We start from the raw sequence: 18,619 nt of genomic DNA, 5'->3' as shown, positions 1-18,619 counted from the left end.
TAGAGCAGTGTATCCTAATCCTCTTTGGCTTCACTGTTAAAGTAAAAAAAAAAAAAAAAAAATCATGCCAGCCAATTATAGTTTAAAAAGCATTGTTCAATTTCTTCTTATTGCCAAAAAAATAAGCAGAAGATACATATATCCATATTTATGTTACTTGTCCTTTTGTTTGTGTCCTTCCCAAGCAAAAAAACGATGGTTTTCAGATATATTTAGGAAAAAATATGTATTCTATAACCAATGGTGGCAAAACTCTCTTCAAGTGGGGCGAGGGTTGGGCTGATTCTGAAAATGTGGCTGCTTCATTGTCCCCCACTGGGGCTAGGGGTAGAACTGAAATAACACATTCAGCAGTGTAATCAGCGTCTCTTCTTCGCCTCCAAATGGCAGCTTTGATGCTGGTTTCCAGCTGCTCTGTGCCGGGGAACCTCCCTGACAGCCTTTCCTATTTGAATTCATGTGTTCCTGGTGTCCAGTGGAATAGGATGGGAACAGGAGCAGAAAGACACAAACCAAACATGGGCAGATTGGACTCCTGGATGCTGGTTTTTCTTGCTATGTGAACAGTAATTCAACAGAAATGTCCCTGATTATGGAAGTATGTAGGGAATGTCTTGTGGGCGTCCTGCAGTTGCTATTTTTTTCATGAATTTCTGTGAACCAAGTGCTAAACATTATGCAGTGCTGTATTCTCTGAAGTTAGCCCAAGGCTTGCCTCGGAAGCGGAATATTTTTCTTTGATGTCTGCACAGGGCCCTTTCTGAACACCATGCAGAACCATTCAACACAAAAGGCTGAAGCTCTGCCAGCACAGAGAATTTAGGAAAAATGGCAAATGTGTGTGTGCCTGACTTTCCATTTGGGACGGGACTCTTAGGGAATGCTTAGAAACCCTGTATGCCTTTTTTAGGGAGACAGGAGGGAGACGTGAGGTTTCTAAGCAAATACCACAACTGCTGTGGCTTCCTGAGCCCGAGGTGGCTATTAGAGGTACTCCTGATGGCCTGCTGGAAGCATCAAACTTTGCTCTATTTGCACATGGAGGATCTTAAAAGGATTTGCCACTTTGGTGCCAGCTTTTAGATAAGTAGTGGCTTAATTCAGTTTCATCAAAGCATTTCATGCCCATGGGCACTATATGTGCAGCCTCTGAGATAAGCAGCGGTTTGGGGGCTGGGTTTCTTTTTCCCCCTCTAAGGCACTAGGTAAAGTTCTTAGTTCCTCACTTCTCATGGACCAGCAGTGCTGCCAAGTCACCGTGTCAGTTTACCTGGAAGACATGGAGTTACTTGCCCAGAGAGGGACATGCATGCATGCAAACAAGACGAAAAGCAGCCCTAGAGCTGCGGTGTAGCCCTGGCAAAACATCGGTGGAAAGAGAAGAGGTGTCCAGTGAGTGTCCCAGATCACTGGAGTGACAATCTTGCATTTCAATCATGGCAAAAACCAACCAACCAAACAAAAACCCTGTGTATGTTGAGTATTCCTTTTTTTAAGGATGGAATTCACCATTTTGCTTCGTTAGCTTTCTCCTTTCTTTAAAACTAGCTCTTGTTTCTTCCTGAAAATAGATTAAAGTTCTCACTCTGATGAACTTGTAAGGCCAGGAGGAGCTATTAGATCATGGAGTGTAACCTCCTGCAGTGCATGGGCCACTGGATTTCATTGTGGTTGCAGCGTGTCTTCCAGAAAAAGCATTTAGTCTTGATTTGAAGACTTCAAAAGGGAAAATTCACTGCTCCCCTAGGTCATTTTTTTTCCAGTGGTTAATCATCCTTACAGTTTAAAAATAAGAGGCTTTGAATTTAAACTTCTGGCTTATGTTCCAGTCATTGGTCATTATTTTTCCTTTTTGTTGGTGATATAGATCTATAGTACCTAATATGTTTTTTTTTTTCCCTATAAAAGGTATTAGCATACTGTAATTAAGGCCTTTCTTTATCGCCTTTTGGTAGGGTAAACAATTTCAACTCTGTATGTCATGGTGATATGTTGTGTTTTCCACTTCTAAATCATTTTTGTGGTTCTTTTCTACATCTGTAGCATTTCAACATCTTTTTAAGAATGAAAACAGGGCTGGTCTCATTGTTCCAGCCTCGCTCTCCGCAGCGTACAGCAGAAACATCTTCACAGTCTGCACGTTTCAGAAGTGCATTAATCTTACTGGCTCGGCACTGCACAGTGAGTGTCTGTTCATTTATTTGTCTGCTGTTAGCTCTCCTTGCACCAGGTTTATCAATTTTATGCACATTTCCAACAGCTGCACAATAGCTTTTGCATTGTAATTTTCATCTTTGTTCCCTAAGGCATTGTCACTTTTAGATATTATCCAGAGCTTTATTTTTAATTTTGTGAACTACTAGAGTTCAAGCTCTAACTGATGAGCAGCAGATCGGTTCTCTAAGAAGCCATTAGGTTTTTAGCTTCCTTTTCCATTTCCATGGGCATGTATATATGTACCTGGCAGTCTTGACTTCCATAAAGTTTAAAAATTGGACATGAGTTGAGGGAGTTTCGATTCTCAGTAAACATTGTGCCATCAAAGTTACTAAATGGGAACCTTTTCCTCTGGTCTCTTAACCAGGAGATTGAGCACTGATTGGAGATTCATCCTCGAGACACTTTTATAGTCAGGTTAGTGTTTATGTCCTTGCTGCTCTTGTCCTGTGTTACGGTGGCAAGGAGTGGAGTGGATGTCATTTGAGTACCTGTCATCAGCTCTGAGAGGCCTTTATTTGAGAGAGAATAAACAAAGAGAAATACCTCTTGCTGGAAGAGTTGGAATATGAAATCCTGAAATCCGAGCTGTGTAATGAGTACTGGTAGGACCTTTTCCATAGCACAGCTGCCTAAATTGGATCTTTCGGTCCTGTGTAATTGCTTCCTCTGGGGTCGTGCTGCAAGTTACAGAGTGCTCCCTCACTTAGTGTCCTTAATGGGATCTGAAGGCAGCCAGGGACAGGCCTCTTATTTAGTCAGGATGTGGTTGTTTAATGGAAAGAGCCAAGGTAATTTGTACCTCCTTGTATAATTGTGTTTATACTGCAATTAATTGCTATGTGATTTTAAAATATTTCATGCTGTTCCAAAAAAGAAAGAAAAGAGTAATAATTCAAAATGATTTTGAATTCTCTGTCAGGGAGGAGGAACAGGATAAAAATGGATCTTCTAACCCATCACTTTCTTTATGGAAATAACTCTCCTTTCATCTGCCTTAGAATTGATGACTTCGGCATAAATAAAATATTGTTCCCATTTATTATCCAGGGAAGTGCCAGGGCCGAAGGACGGTAAATCATCAGGGGTTTTGCATCTGCTGCAAATCCTGACCAAGTGGAGCATGGAGTTGCTCAGGTCTGAGCCTTCCTGGGTTCACTGGGGGTGTCGTGTTGCCCTTGCAGTTGGAAGAGGAGGAAACGTGAGCGGGCTGGATGAGCTGCCCTGGGAGCTTCTGTGCAGGCGTGTACTTCTTACATGGCCTTAGAGTCATGAAGGAACAACAGAAACACGGGTGCAGGTGTCACATCTCTGGGACCTCCGTGTGCTGGGAAGGGCTGGTGGGTCCAGTCTGCAGCCTGCTGGTGACTGTGTGTGTGGGCAGACTGTGGCATTGGGAGCACGTGCGAAGGACGCGTTGGAGGGGCTGTGTCTCAAACGCTGCTGGGGTTGCTGTAAGACAGGAAAAATAAGGGGCTTTTTCAGCTGCTGCCTCTTGGAAAGAAGTGCCCTGACTTCTCGGGAGGAGTTTCTTGTGCTGCTGTTTCCTATATTGCATTCTCCTCTTGTAGTAGCAGGAAATGCTGTTGGAGGCTTTGCATCTGCTCAGGGGACCCTTCTGTCCACCAGCAATAAGGAAATTTCTCTGGGATTTTGGCCCCTCCTGGGGAGGAAGCAGGCGGCAGTGTCAGCCTGGGGATGGTGGCTGCACTGACAGTTCTCACAAACAAGCAGGGACTGCAGCACAAACCTACGGAGACCCCTCTGACCCTAAAATATTCTGTTTTCATCTAAATCACAACCATCAGATTAGAAATAAGCAGCTGCAAAAAAGGTACAGACTTAGGCTATCACTAGCCCAAACCTGGAATTAGATTTCCAGTGATCTCTCTCTTTTTAGCAGTGATTGCTGTGGAAAGGAGGAGTTAAAATCAGATTAACCTTAGCTGCTTACAGAGTATTTCGAGTATGAATACCTCAATTCCAGTCCAGCTCGGAGAGGATGAGGAGAAATACAGGAAGGTATATATTAAAAAAAAAAAAAAAAAAAAAAAAAACACCTAAACCTGCTCTAAAACCTTAGCTCGGGTCTCATCTGGGTCCTGACTTGCAGAGCAAGGTGCCTGGCGACCTGTCCTCTGGTGAACACCTTGTCATTCCCTTTCCACAGAGGGCACGTCGTGTAGTGAAATGAGGTTCAGTACCAGAAAACTTGTTTTGTAGTAGAAATGACACTCTATAAAAAGCAGCTTGAACAAAGAAACAGGAACTTTTAGGCTTCTCCTCAGCAGCAAGGTGTACACATAGTGGCTTAATCTTAGAGCAGGGGATCTTGCTGAGGGGCAGAGAGGACCCTGCTCTTCCCCAGAGAGCTCTGCCTGCAGAAAAGCAGGTTTCAGTGCTGCGAGCGCGTGGCCTGCGCTGATGGAGTGCCACGTTCCCCTCGTACAGACGGCTGCTCTTGTGCTGCTAATTCAATAACTGGTGCATTAGCAGTTTCCATCTTCCTTCCATGTCCTATTTTGTGTTTATCTCTAAAATCCATACAGCAGTAATAACTAATGTGGAAAGAAAGGGCACTACCCTTTCTCCTGACTGCTCCGCCACTCCTTTTTTTAAATGGCTTGGTTGTTGGTCAGGCAACCCAACAGATGAACATGCTGCAGGAAAACAGCAACACCCGAGTGTTTTTGGGTGGGGAAAAAGGCCCCATAGCTTGCAAAAACACCACAATAAAAAGTGTTTTTCGTCCCTCTGTGTCCAGAAGGAAACAGCTGGGCTTTCTGTTGTGCATCTGTCCACGTCCCAAAACATAAAGGGCTGCATTGGAATGATGTCACCAGTGACTTAAGTGTCAGAGATGCCAAGCCCATCTCTGCGCCCTGCGGATCTGGGAATGCTGGTGTCTCTTGAGAGTGAGTGTGTGAAGGTGGAGGGATCAGGATTAGCTAATGGAGTGGCCTAAGGAACCCTGGAAGAGGTGCCTCTCTGGGTCAGAGTGGAATTAGTTCCTCTTTCTATTTCCTCCTCCCATCCCGCATCATCTAGTTCATTCCATTGAAGCAGTGCTCGTACGGGGAGCACAGAATAGCTGGTACCAGCAGGCCTATCTCAATAGTTTTCCCTCTTTTGATATTGGGTAAATGTTGATCTTCTGTCATGAGTGGTCTTCTATTTGCTCAGCTTTCTTAAAAGTAAATATTGCATTTGCTTCATTTTCTGTAGAATTTCCCTCCCTTTTAATCTTTAAGTCAAGTTCTGAAGCACAGCAGTGGCACCAGAGGCCATCAGAAAACACTAGAGAAGCTGCAAAAGGTTGCAGAGTTTTACAGAAGTAATAAATCTGGTATAGTTTTTATTTGCTTTCAATTTTTTTGCCTCCAGCATTCACATTTTGAAATTGTACTTTGAAGTCTGTGGGGTAGAAACACATTTAAAAATAAATAAAGCAGAGTCCAGGAGCCCAGGGCTTTATTGGGCAGTGTGAATAGCACAGCGCTCTTGATAACAGGATGAGACCCGACAGTGTCACACTGAGCCTGAGCCCAAGCCTGGATGGGGCTGCCAGAGCTAGAGGGAACAGAGTGGTTGGAACTGCCCAAGTTTTGAAATATTGTGTAGCGCTTTGCTCAGCTTTAGCTTAGCAGAGTGCTGTCTTAAATAGGTATTAGAAATCTGTGCACTTGAGGAAAAACAAAAATCCAGCAACTTGTTTCCCTAATTACTGATTTTTAACTGCAAAGCCTCTGAAGTCATTCTCCTTTCTTCTGCAACTGCAATATAAAATTTGCCTGTGAAAGAAATCTCTTCCTCTTCCCTGTGATGGTCATGGGCAGTCATACTGACACATGAGTTAATAACTGGGAATTTGTTCCCGAATCCTGACCCATTTAGATCCGTGTGTGCAGCCTGTCTGCCTGGAAGCCACACAGCCCTGCCGGAGCGTTGCTGTCGCCTCCGTGTTGTGCTGACGTGTGTTCCAGGGCCACTCCAATAAAAGGCAGAACAGCATTTCATGGCTCACTTCTGATGGCATCGGGCATCTGCTCGGTCCCGTTGGTTTCCATCTTCCTGAGCAGTATCGATGTTGCGGAGAGCCCTGCAGCTCACAACAGTCTCCTGCAGTTTATGCCACTTTTTCCCTTTCTGCTTTTGGATGTTGCTTATCTGGCCAAGGAGAGTCCTGTGAAAAATGCTGCTTTTCTTAGTTTTGGCTCCCATAAGCATGAAGAGATGAATCTCACTTTTTTATTATTTAAATTGTTTAAGTCCTTATTTAAAAAAAGAAAAAAAAGAAAAAAAGTTTTAATTACTACTGAGGTTTGCGTGATTCTTAAGCCAACCTAATTATTTTGAGGATCAGGAGGGGGAGGCTGGTACGTAACACTGGGACATGTGGATTCGGAAAGAGCACAGTGTCTGTGAAGGAAAAGCCGAGTGAGTCCTTGGGGTTTTGGAGTCTTCAGCCGCTTCCGAAATCTGCCTTCGCGTCCCTCCTTTCAGGTGTGGCCCAGGGAATCTGGATGCAGCTCACGCAGTGCTATCTCTCTCCCTAAGCAGTGGGTAGCCCCTGTGCATTGATCTCGTTGTGCTTAGCTGTGATCTGCGATTTGCCTGTTGACTGAGGTATAATTCAGCTCTGAGAATGGAGGTTGGATGTTGGTATTTCCTCAGGCCGCCCCTTCCCCTGGCAGTGCCGTGCGGCGGGGATGGAGCCGCCGCGGCCTCGAGCGCCTTCGGCACCGTCTGGCCACGGTCCCTCCCGCCTATCCGGGAAAAGGCTGAGTTGGGTCCTGCCGCCGCAGGAGGCTGGTGGGGAGCAGGGCTCTCCCTGCAGAGAAACCCTCCGCCCGCTGGGATGGGGAGGCACCGGGAATGGGAACTCGCCGCTGCCAGGAGGACAGAAAAACCACGGTGAAGTCTCTCGTTATTCCAATTTGTGCAGCACCTTCCATCGTGCAGCCAATACCGGCGGCACAAGCACTGGGTAGAGGCACTTTGTAAGGTCTAGCTAGGATAAAGCATACTAGATACCTGCTAACTCACTGTGCTGTTGCACAGCAGCTTAATCTGCCGTGGAATAAGGCCCTGCTGGAATAATTGAATTACTTTGCATGAGTTTGGTTGGCTAATTCTGCATTGGCTTCAGCCTTTAAATAATATTAAGGACCTATGTTAAAACTCAATTAATACTCAGGAATGTAGTTAAAGCAGGGTAAGATCACATCGATGCAGGATAATGTAGCCAGGTCCCCTGACATGGGCTTCTATTTAGCAGCATCAGAGCAAAACTGAATCTCGGTTTAATCTGATCATTCACCTTCCCTTCTGTGAGGAAGAACAAGGAGGAATTAATGAAGCTGGAGGAGGGCCCTGTGGATGCCGGGAGCTGCTGATGGAGCTTGGCCAGTGCTCGGCTGTGCTGTCTGGTGCAGCCCCCCCAGACTGCGGCGGCCGTTTTCGGCGTTCCCTTTCCCTGTTTTCCTTTCCACGCTGGGAGCCTGCGCAGAAACCTCCTCCCGGAGTCGTCCTGTACCCTGTGCTGTTACCAGCCGTGCCGGCGGCTCTGAACCCAGTGCGAGATTTACTGTTTTTAATCGGATCATTTTTGCCTTAATTAACGGGCCTTGAAAGATGTCGTTAAGGCAGAGCTTTCTGTGCAGTGGCAGTTGTTGCAGCTGATAGGAATTGGGATGAAGGGCTGGGAGGGGAGCGAGGATGTGGGATAATCTCTGTGATGAAGAGGACAGAGCATCCGAGAGCTGCAGCTGCCGGGGCCGGTTCCTCGGCTGCGGACGGGTTTCTGTGGCTCTAAAATGTGGAACACACAACTGCATCTCACAAATACTTAGTCTGCCTATTCTAGGGAGGAAAACAGAGGTAAAAATACCAGTACTCAGGAAGGACAGGGAGCTCCTGGACTGTTCAGTGCACGAGGATGAGTGCAGAGAATCTCCCTGGCCGGACTGCGGCAGAGCTGGGAGCTGCCTCTGCCCCAGGGTTCACCCAGGGGAGGGCTTTACCTGGTCCCTTTGGCACATTCTGCTGCCAAACTTGATCCAAAACCAGGAATGAGTGAAAACAGGATGGCCAGAGGAGTGTGGGGTGGTGGTGGTGCTGCTGCTTTCATTTTAATTCTGCAGACAGACAGTGCGAACAGGAATTACCTAGTTTTGAGACTGCAGCTTCCTTGTGTCCCATACGTACCTGACCAGGATAACGCTGCAGATTTTTGTTTACAGCAGAGGCTTGGCCAAGGCTGTTATGAAACTATAGCTACGACTGGGAGGAGCCTTTTATGGTCTTAGGTTTATATTGCTAGAAAATCTCTGGGGAATTTGTCATGAGGGCTGGGAAATAGGAGGCACGAGCTGCAGTTCAGTCTTTACCTGACTGTATTTTCTCTTTTACAGCAATCAAGTCCGCTGTACCCCTTAGAAAAGCTCCCACTGAGTTGCAGGGGATCAGGTCTTTGGGCAGTGTGTGTTTCTGCTGAGAACCACTTGTCAGCTAAGTGTATTATGGCATTTTTTCCATTTTGGTGTAAGTACCACAGCAAGGGTTAATCCGAATGTATGCATCACTGTAAGAACATGCTCAGTTTCACCATGAGCCTCTCAGTATTTGGTAGTTCTTGAAATCCGATCTGCTCAAATCAAGGGATTGAGTAAGAATTTTGATGCATTCGAAGGCCCAGGAAAAGCCCAGCTTTGGGCCAGACGTGCCTGGGACTGTTAGTGCCAGGGACCTTTCACCTCACCTCTGTGTCTGCCTGTATTGGGAGCACAGAAACTCCAGCGAGCCCCAGGGAGCCAAGCCAAACTGGAACAGAATTTAGAAATGCACTGGGGGGAAGAAACCCTATAAGTGGATCAGGGCAAGTGAAGCAGCAGTGGCCTGTGTTGAGGGTGCAGGAGATTAGGCTGGTCTTGTGCTAACAGAGCAGGAAGCTGGAACAGTCTTCTGAAAGTCCCGGGTCGAGCTTGTTTGGCCAGCGATGGGACTTCCCTCAGTTACTCACGGGGAGCCCTTGGGTTCAGCGAGTCTGTTGTTTCAGAGCTCATCTCCTTGTACGCGCTCCAGTTGGATTCCCTTCATGCTTTGGTCACACTTGGACGTCTCCTCCCCACCACACAGTGAATTTGTGTTAGCAGAGATGTTGTCCTTAGGATGAGGGCTGGATCAGCAGCAGGCCTAGGCACATCCTGCAGGCAGCCTCCTGCAAACCACTCTGGTAATTTAAAAATAAAAGGGATGCGTGTAGGTGAGAAGTGAGAGATGACAGAGCTGTCCCTGAACAGATCACCGGGTGAATTTTTCACCCACAGACATCAGTGACTTTAAAAGGCAGTAGCTCCAAATATTCTTTCTCCTATTCACCAAACTTCTTGCTCCCAATGGAGATACCACAAGCACAAAAGTGCTGTCCTTTGAAAAGCCCAGAGGGCTGGGATCAGTCTGCTTTTCCTGGTGCTGCCATTTCCATTGCCTGGGACATGCCGACTCCCATAGGTCTCCAGCAGAGGCTTTGGTTGCTCTAATCCTGTTCACGTTCTTGCATGGAGAATTATTTGTAGCTCTGAGGGCTGAGCTCTGTTCCCTTTTTTTTCCCCTTGGATCCCTTTGGGACCTTTTCATTTTTGTTTTATTGGCCTGCGCAGAGGCTGCCGGCTGGATGCAGGTGAGTGGGGGTTTCTCTGCTGCAGTCTGCAGAGCACAAGCATCACGATGCGACTGCTTCATCCTGGCAACCGCTTCCTGGTTTTCCAGATGATTCCAGCCAGCTCTCTTTGTGTTGAGCCTATTGTCAAATGCCACCACAAAGACTTTGGGACATTAATCCTGTCATCTGTTCAGCGCATAGAACTGCTGAGCGGGCTGTGAAGTGAATGGGAAGCCGGGCCTAGGGAAAGGGGGCTGGAGCGCAGGCATGTCTGGAGAACATCCAGAATTCCTACCTTTCTCTGAATCTACTGACCGCATGTGAAACTTTCCTTCCACGTTTCCCACAGTCCCCAATAGCCAAGGAATGCGCAAGTGCAAAGGTCCGAGGCCGGTGGGAAGGCAGGTGGATTGTGAGACGAGCTGGTGGGAGCGCGATGTGTCCCCGTGTCCCTTTGCAGTTGTCCTTGTGCTGAAGAAGACTCTGAAAGTCACGTGTGGTGCTCAGGAAGCACAGTCAGAGCAAACGGGAGGGCAGGTCGAGCACTTCAAACTGAGGTCAGGATGCAACACCGGGACTAAGCCAGGGTGACAGCTCCCGGTGTCACAGGTGTTGCATATATAGGGGTTCAGATCTGATTGTCACGAGGAGAGCCCATGTCTGGGGAGCAGGAGGTGTCTGCAGCAGAGGGGCTGGCACTGCTGGCTCCAAGGTGTGCCTCTTTCTGCAGCAGACCCGATTCAGGAGCGCCCGTGAAACCCACGCTCTGTCTCGCTGGAACTGTCATTCTGCGTCATGTTCTGTGCCAGCAGATTTAGTTGAGGAACTTCCTGCTCTGAACTACTTGCATCTGCCCCCATACGGTGGTTATTAAATAGTGGGTGTGATTGTGCTTTAAACTGGATGCATGATACGATACAGTAAGAAAGGCTACTTCCCCCACTTGCCCCCTATTAAAAAAAAAAAAAGTGTTTTTTAAAAATCCTGATTTTGTAGATCTAATTTGGAATCAGCACAGCAGAGGGGGCAATGATGAGTGTCTGTGAATTGGGTGAGAGGAGCCTCTTGAACCAGAGCAGCTGCTGGAGGAGTCTCAGCGCGGAGCTTCTGCCGTGATGAGCGGCAGCTTGGAAGCGCAAGGACCCGGGAGCCGGCTCCAAGCTCGTGCTTCCCACCGGGCACTCGGATCGCCTCTCCCGAGGGTGCTCCGTGCTGAGCAGAGCGCCAGGCTCCGCAGAGGCTTCCAGCTGAGCGTGGCAGGGGCCGTGGTTGTGCACGGAGCGTCTCGGCGCCGCCGCAGAGGGCTCAGGCGGGACCGGGAGGGAGGTTCTGCTGCCGGCGGGTGCAGATGTGTTTCTAGGCAGACGATGGATGTTAGCAGCGAGGAGAAAAATGCGTGCTTGGGCTTTCGGTGGGAAACAACAACAACGAAAATCCTTTCCATTGCTTAGAGCTGGAAAATGATGCCAGGAGCTGTTGTTTTAGAGAGCAAGAAGTCTGGATTTCTGTGCCTGTGTGCGAGATGCACGTTTGAATGTGTATGAGGAAACTGAAGGGCACAGAAAGTAGGTTTTATTGCTGACTGTCACTGTTCAGTGAAAACCAGGTGTGTTGTGGAAATCTGTTTAGGTATATCTTAAAAAAAAAAAAAAGTCATTTCCTTGTTTCTTTATGTGTAAACACATCTGTGTCTGCTCTTGTCAGAAGAACTGGTGCGTGCTCTAATGGCAGAGAAGTAACAGCTCAAGGTGGGCTGGAGGCTGCAGCGCCCAGGTAAAACCTACCTGTGTTACACGTCCAAGGGCAGAATCAGCTTTGCTGTGCGGAGACCAAATGTGCTAGTGAACTTCTGGAGGCGCTTGCCAGCTCTCCCTCGCTTTTACCTAGGCATCTGGCAAATCATAGAAGAGCTGATGATGGAGTAGTGTATTATTATTATATACGACAGGCAGCACTGAGCACTGGTGCACTGAAAACTGCTGCTTAGACAGAAATGATTTTTTTTTTTTGCGGTGTCTGCCCTTAGACGCCCCGAAGGCCTGGCCCGAGCTGCAGGGAAGGGCATCTCTGAGAGGCTGCTGCTCTCCTCGGGGAGTGGGTTGGGACAGTGTCCGGGGAGCCCCGAGCACAAAGCTGCTGGGTTTGGTTCTGCTGTTTATTGAAAACAGGCTTTTGTACAGCAGGAACGGAAAATCCTATTTCTGTACCAATGAAAACTCTGCTCCTATGGTTGTTATTATTGGCAAACTTAGTCGCTTTGGTGTTTATAGAAAAGTATTTACTGGGCAGGGCTGGATGGCTAGCGAGCTTCATCTGCTTTCATTTTGCTTTGATGGCACATGGGTTTCTGTGGAACCTTCTGCTCTGTCCCCTGCCCTAGTCCGTCCTTCCTGACTCCTCTCCCTCTTCCACAGCCTGGAGAGGCAGCGCCGTGTGCCTTAGTGGGATAACAGACTCCGTGGGACTAGCCCGAGCTCTTCCCTCTGGGCTGCCGAGGGAGGCAGGTTGGTGGCAGTTCTCAGTCTCCCACACAGAGCCCCAAAGTGAAGCTGTTTGCTCTGTGGCACTTGGGCTACACCTCGTTGGGGTAGGCCCAGTTGCCCCTAACAGTAGTAAATGCAGAAAGATCAAAAAAAAAAAAAAAAAAAAAACCCTTCTCTAATAAGTGCAAGCACACAAACACACGTGAGCCATGTGTTCTGTTTAATTCTTTCCCAGGAAAAGAGGCATTTTGCCGGGAACTGCCTTTGTCTGAATGAGAGATCCAAGTGCCTGAGGCATCTCCGAGTTCAGAGTTGCTCTTCGTTGCCCTGGGTGGCAGGTAACAGTGGGCTCCGGCCTCAGCTGAAGAGGAGTTTTTCCTGCAGGCCTCTGTACGTTGTCCTGCCTGGCAGTGACGCTGTTGCTCCTTGCTGCCCTGCCAACCCCAGGGCAGCCTTCGCTCCTGGGGAGGGCTCCCTGCCCGAGCGCCCCGTGGTTTTGCCCGAGGGCTGCCTCGAGTCAGGGGTGAGGAGCCTTTTGTGAATGGTCCTGCACTTGGGGAGCTCTCCGTGGGCCTTGGCCACGGTTTAGAAGGGCTTTGGCCCAAGCAGTGCACCAGACCAAGCACCATGACAGCCTGGCCTGGTTCTTTTGTCAGAGTGGTTTTAAATCAAGCCTTTAATGACCTCTATTCTCTTCTGCTGGTCAGTGAATTTCCTCTCTCTGCCTTTCAGATGGGCAGGGCTCCGGAGGGCAAGAATGTCCTGCAGGCTACTAGAGACCTGCTCGCCATGAGCCCGCCCAGCAGGCAAGCAATCCTCCTGGGAGCTCCTTGATTTTCACTCTTCACACCCCACTCACCTTGTACTCTGTGACAGGACGGCAGCCCTGCATGGGCCAGGGCAAGGTGGACACTCACCATGACTAAGTGTAGATGTTTTTCCTTGGAGTGACCTGCTGGAGGGCCTCAAATTAACACCTTAGCCCTGGAAGCCCGAAGCAGCGGTGCCAAGAGCCAGAGCAGGGCTCTAGGATGCCAGCTGGGATGGAGCAGCCCATGGATTCCTAGGGGAAGGCAGGAAGCCCTTCCTTAGCACTGACTGTATCCAAGTGTAGAGAACAGTGCAAATCCCTGGGGACTTGCTGGTTCTCAGCTGGGGCTTCACTTCTCTGTGAGGCGGTGGATACTTGAGCAGCTCCCACGTGGCCAAGCGTGTCCCCAAGCTCCATTTACAGACGGGGACAGCCCTGTGCCGGGAAGGGCAGAGACTTCCCAGCGGTGCTAGCAGAGGTGTCGCGAGCGGCTGTGGCTTCATTCAGCACATTACCACTGCAGGTAGCGTTTGTACCTGTGAGCCAGCACTTGTAAGCATGTCACTGTGCGCAGACACGCACAGAACGTGTTTGCCCTTGGAAGCATCCCTGGTATTTGGAGTGTTCTGCTGGGCTTGGTTCAAGATGTCGCCTTCTGGGGCCCGTGGGCACTTGGTGCAGTTGTGTCTGCGTCTCCGAGTTTGTTTCTGCATGCAAATACGCTGTCTTTGTAAGCGGCATTCCAGCCAAGCACCGTGACAGTGTTTTCAAAGTGTAGCAGTGAAATGGAAGCGTACGTGAGTGTACTTCAGCTTTGTACTTTTTCAGAGAAGAGATTTAAAACAATATTTGGCAGCTAGACTTAGGTTAGATGGGAGCAATAGCGTGTGAGATTTCAGAAGGCGAAACAAGTAGAACCAAAAGGGTGAGGAGGAGCATCTCTGGGGATGTAAGAGAGAAAAACAGGGCTTAACTGCTGAGCCGTGTGCTGGACTGGAGCAGGCGTGTGCATATGGATACTCGGGTGATGGAGGTAGGAGCAGCTCCCGGGGGCTGCCAGGGCGCCTTGGGAAACGGGCACGCATTGAACCCGCGGCGGCCGTGCCCTTTCCAGCTGCAGGACGAGGCCGCTCTCGATCAGTCCTCATCTTCTCCTGACGTTTCCCTTCCTGCTGTTTTCATCTGGAGGACGGGAGAGATGCGCCTGTCTCAGACGTGGCCAGCAGTTGCTATAACGACCGGTTGGGGTCATTAATGCAGTTGTTGAGGACGGCTCGTGGTTTAGGCTCATTTCCATCAACTAACTGAATTTTGTTTTTTTCCCTTCCAGTCCTTTCAAGGCAGCCAAGGACGAGCGTACCTCTTCAATTCAGTGTGAGTACAGCTGCTCGCGTGTCACCTCGGCGTCTTTTCGGATAGATTTAAGAAAGCCCTTGTGAATAAGTAAACAAAAGGATTGTCTTCCTTCATTATAGAAAAGCTCTACCCAAGTCTTGGAAGCTTTCTAAAAATGGTTGGAGGAGGAGGCAGGGAATAGCACTGATTCATGGTTGATTTTACATTCAGGTTTCAGATAAGAGCCTAGGAAGGATGGTTCTTTTGTTGTCAGATTGAGAAATAAGAGCTAACAGATGAGTCATTCTCTTCCGAGGGAATAGAGTTGGACCAAAGAATCAAACTTTTGTGAGCATAAAGAATATGTAATGCCCCAAAACAAACTTACTTCTTAGCTTAAAGATAAACTATTATTTTCCCTTCAGAAAATAGTTCTGGTAAGATCACACTTTCTGCCAAGATATCTATTAGAAGAACTGTTGAGTTCAGTTACCTTCTTCACATTTCTGTTTGGGAGAATAAAAACAAAAGTGCCATTTTATCAATTTGAAAATGAAGATCTTTCTCAAATACAAAATGAATGCATTATTAAAATAGCCTAATTTTTTTCTTCAAAACTTTTTAGTATCATCAGTTGAAAAAAGTTGTATTTTACCTTTTCCTTCTGTTAAGGGGAAGCTTCGTGCTCGTTAACGGGAAGCTTTTCTCCTTTTTCTCCAGAGTTAACGTGGGCTGTGGCCCTGCAGAAGAGCGGGTGTTATTAACAGGATTACATGCAGTTGCAGACATTTACTGTGAAAACTGCAAAACCACACTGGGTTGGAAATATGTGAGTATCGTTTGGTTTTCCTATGGACATCTCTGCTGTAGCTCTTTCTGAAGGTGAACGTATGGAAATGTGGACTGTGGTCTGTGTTACCTCCCTTTTCCTTTCTGCATTTCCATTTTCCATCCTGTGTTTTGTTTGCTGCGTGCAGTCAGTGCAAGAGCTTGTTGTGGTGAACATCTCTTGCTAACAGTTTATGCAGCAGGCCTGGCTTTGATGGCCATCCCTTAATGATACTTAATACAAATAAGTAGCATTTGTATTAATGATCACTCAGTTCTTGACGTTCATACTGTCTTTTTTTCCAGATAATCTCAGAATAATGGAATGATCTATATGTTGTTAATCCTGCATCCTTCCCATTGGAAATGCTATTTAACTTGAGTTTATCTGTTTGCTGTCTCTTGCTCTTCATAAATTCAATTACTTTCAAACAAAGGCTTCTGCTATATTCTAATGTCTGCTTTAGGAGAGATGCTGCATACTTATTTGTTCAAAACAGGCTGACCAGTGTTTAAGCAAAACATTTGTTGCATCAGTAACCTTTCAACTGCCTGATTATAAAGAATAGAAAAACAAAGGACCAAAAAACTGGTGCAATAGGAATCCCTGCAGAAACACAACATGGATCTAGCAAATGGAAAAGGAAGCTAAATACATAAATTTCAGTTTATTATAAAACAAAAGCACAGATTTTCATCAACATAGGAGCGAGCACAAATCTCTGTAGCAATAGGATTACATTCTTTCAGGTGCATTATGTGTGTCATTCGTACAAAGAGTCACTGCAGATTGAGTATTAGGCAGAAAGTGACTGCAGCTTAAAAGAGCCCAAATTGTTGTGGGCTGAGAGTTCTACTAGAATCCATGCTTAAGATTCTTCCAAAGCTAATTTTCCCCAAAGCTCACGTAAATACTTGTTTGACTGTGATTTTACTTCTTAAACGAATCTCCTACCCAAGCTAAGCCTTGTATCTGGGTACAATCTGTAGCTGTGACTTTATGTTATGTGAACCTCAAGGCATCATCATCCTCGTTCTTCTTTTTTAGGAACATGCTTTTGAAAGCAGCCAGAAGTATAAAGAAGGCAAATACATCATTGAACTAGCTCACATGATCAAGGATAACGGCTGGGATTGAATGGGAAGAGCCCAGCCCTTCCAGCGTGTAAGAGAATGCCATCCAACCGAACATTATATCCAAGAGTGAGAGAGTGACTGAACGCTTGGTTCCATGCATTTAGAGGCTCTGCAGTTTGGGAGCATCTTCACACCCTTCTCCATCTTTATTGGTGACTGGCCTCTAAATTTCTGTCTCTCTGTCTCTTTGCTTTGTATCTGTTTGTGAGTTGACCCTGGCTGCTTCTCTCTCTGTTCTGGCGTTGGCTAAGAGAATGCACCGAACGCCCGACAGCCATTCCATGTTGACGAGCGCTTAAGTACCAACCCGAGCTGGCTCTGTGGTGGCATTTGATGAGAGGTCTCGGTGCGAGAGGAAGACCTGAGGTTTGGGCAGGAGAAGGTGAAAGGGGGGTGGGGAGGGGGCCACAAGGGAAGTCATCAGAAGTGAAACCGTGCTTCTCCTTTAAGTCCTGGTTAACCAAGGCTTGAAACTATTTGCTTGTCTAAATGGACAGAAATATACCTCACGGCTGCGTTCTCTCCGAATCTGAAATCCGCGGCTCCAGAAGTGGGGCTTCCGTCGGAGCGCGAGTCCCGGGAGCGCCGCGGTGGCTCCCTGCGAGTCGCTGTTCTGTTTGCCGTGGACTAACCTCGGCGGGGGAGACCTGATGGCTGGAGAGATCCCTCAGCTCTCATTTTTCTGTTTCGGAGTAGGTTGGCCAACCCCCCCACCAGAGCACAGCTGTGGGAGCATCCACAGCTGGAGAAACCAAATCCTGACTCTTGAGCCCATGAGAGAGGAGGGGAAAAACCCTTAAGGCAGAAGGGGCTGGAACTGCAACTTAGAAGATAGGGCAGAAAACAGTCATGTGTGAGGCAAGAAAGGGGAAATCGTTTAGGGGGAGGTTGGAGACAAAACTAGTGGCATGAGATGCCCCTTGATCTCCCAGCCTTTATCGGGCATCCTTGGGAGTGTTTTACCAATTCTTTGCAAGTGCAAGTAGGTAAATGCTGTTAAAGTATCTTTTTTTTTTTTTCCTTAAATCTCAGGCGCCAGCCATCAGCTCCACTCTTGGAGCCTGTGAAAGAACTGATGTGACAGTGGGGAGAGGAGGGAGCAGAGGACGCTGCCAGTTGTAGCAGAATGCGTAGGTGGATATTTCAAGCCATGAGGTATCCCCCAAAAAAATAAACGTCCCCCCTTTTCCCACCCCTGGAAGCCTGTTGCAGACACGGGGTGGGGTGGGAAACAAAACTGAACATCTTCCCCCTACCCCTGAAATTTTTATGCCTTGGAGTTAAAGGGGAGGGACAGGTTTGGGTGTTGTAACCGTAAGGGACAAATCCTTCCCGTTGGAAGTTTTTCCTATTAATTAGTATGGACCTTGCCAAGGTGGTGTGTGGGGAAGGGGCGTTGTGTGCAAGAGGGGAGCTGTGTTCAGTGTAAATGACAATGTGAAGTTTGCTCTGCAACAGTCCAGCCAGTATCTGGTGCATAACTCAAGACTATTTAAGTGAATTAGTTTTATCTCTGAGTGAATTTTCTTTTTGTTTGTGGAATTCTTTCAAGTAGGTTAATCCACTGGGCAAAAATCTTTCTTAATCCATAAGGAAAGAGCGTTGTACAGGGGTTTGTAACTCCTTATGAAACCAGAGCTTTGGAGTTGTAGCCTATTGTTGCTGGCCCCACATCCAGGATATTCAGTTAGCTACAGAGATTAGGATGGAAAGTGAGGGAATATTTTGTTGTCACACAGATGAGGTGTGAGCAGAGAGGCTACCTACACATTGGGCCAACTTTGCACGCTGGGGCCTTGTGCTGAAACCCATCCCAATGGCCTGTCTGAGAAGTGGCTCTTTTTTCCCTGGAATTGTTGTTCTCGTGACACAGGTTGTCTGGGCCTTGGAGAGGACAGTGAGCTGGAGGCTGCCCGGGTCGTCGGAAACGGGGAGGATTAACTCATTTTTGTGGCAAGCCAGTTAGGAGGCAGCTCCTGCCTTTACCCTTTCTGTTGTGGCTGTGTAACAGAGTTGCTTCAGCTTTTGCTTCTGATTGTTGACAATCTCCATCGTCCAGGTTCCCTTCTCTGATAAAAATCTGGTAAAAATCAAAGGCTCTGAAGTACCCATTAGCTTGTGGACTTCGGCACTGGCCCGGCCCCG

The 18,619-nt window shown here is 47.6% G+C and overlaps 1 protein-coding gene across 2 annotated transcripts in view; it reads left to right on the top strand.

The window, feature by feature from the left end:
* Positions 1-16,970, top strand: part of YPEL2 (yippee like 2) — a 33,468-nt gene extending 16,498 nt beyond the window's left edge. For both annotated transcript variants that reach the window (XM_088536202.1, XM_088536195.1), the window contains 3 exons: positions 14,505-14,548; positions 15,230-15,338; positions 16,386-16,970. In XM_088536202.1, coding sequence (XP_088392328.1) covers positions 14,505-14,548; positions 15,230-15,338; positions 16,386-16,475 — 243 coding nt within the window. In that variant the 3' untranslated portion in view covers positions 16,476-16,970. The remainder of the gene's footprint in view (positions 1-14,504; positions 14,549-15,229; positions 15,339-16,385) is intronic.
* The last annotated feature ends 1,649 nt before the right edge of the window (positions 16,971-18,619 follow it).

This window comes from Tinamus guttatus, unplaced genomic scaffold, assembly GCF_059628265.1.
Source record: "Tinamus guttatus ecotype Peru unplaced genomic scaffold, ASM5962826v1 Tinamus_guttatus_pri_ptg000043l, whole genome shotgun sequence".
NCBI classification, from domain to species: domain Eukaryota; kingdom Metazoa; phylum Chordata; class Aves; order Tinamiformes; family Tinamidae; genus Tinamus; species Tinamus guttatus.
Note: the sequence above shows the minus strand (reverse complement) of the source record. Positions and strands in the feature narration are given on the sequence as shown.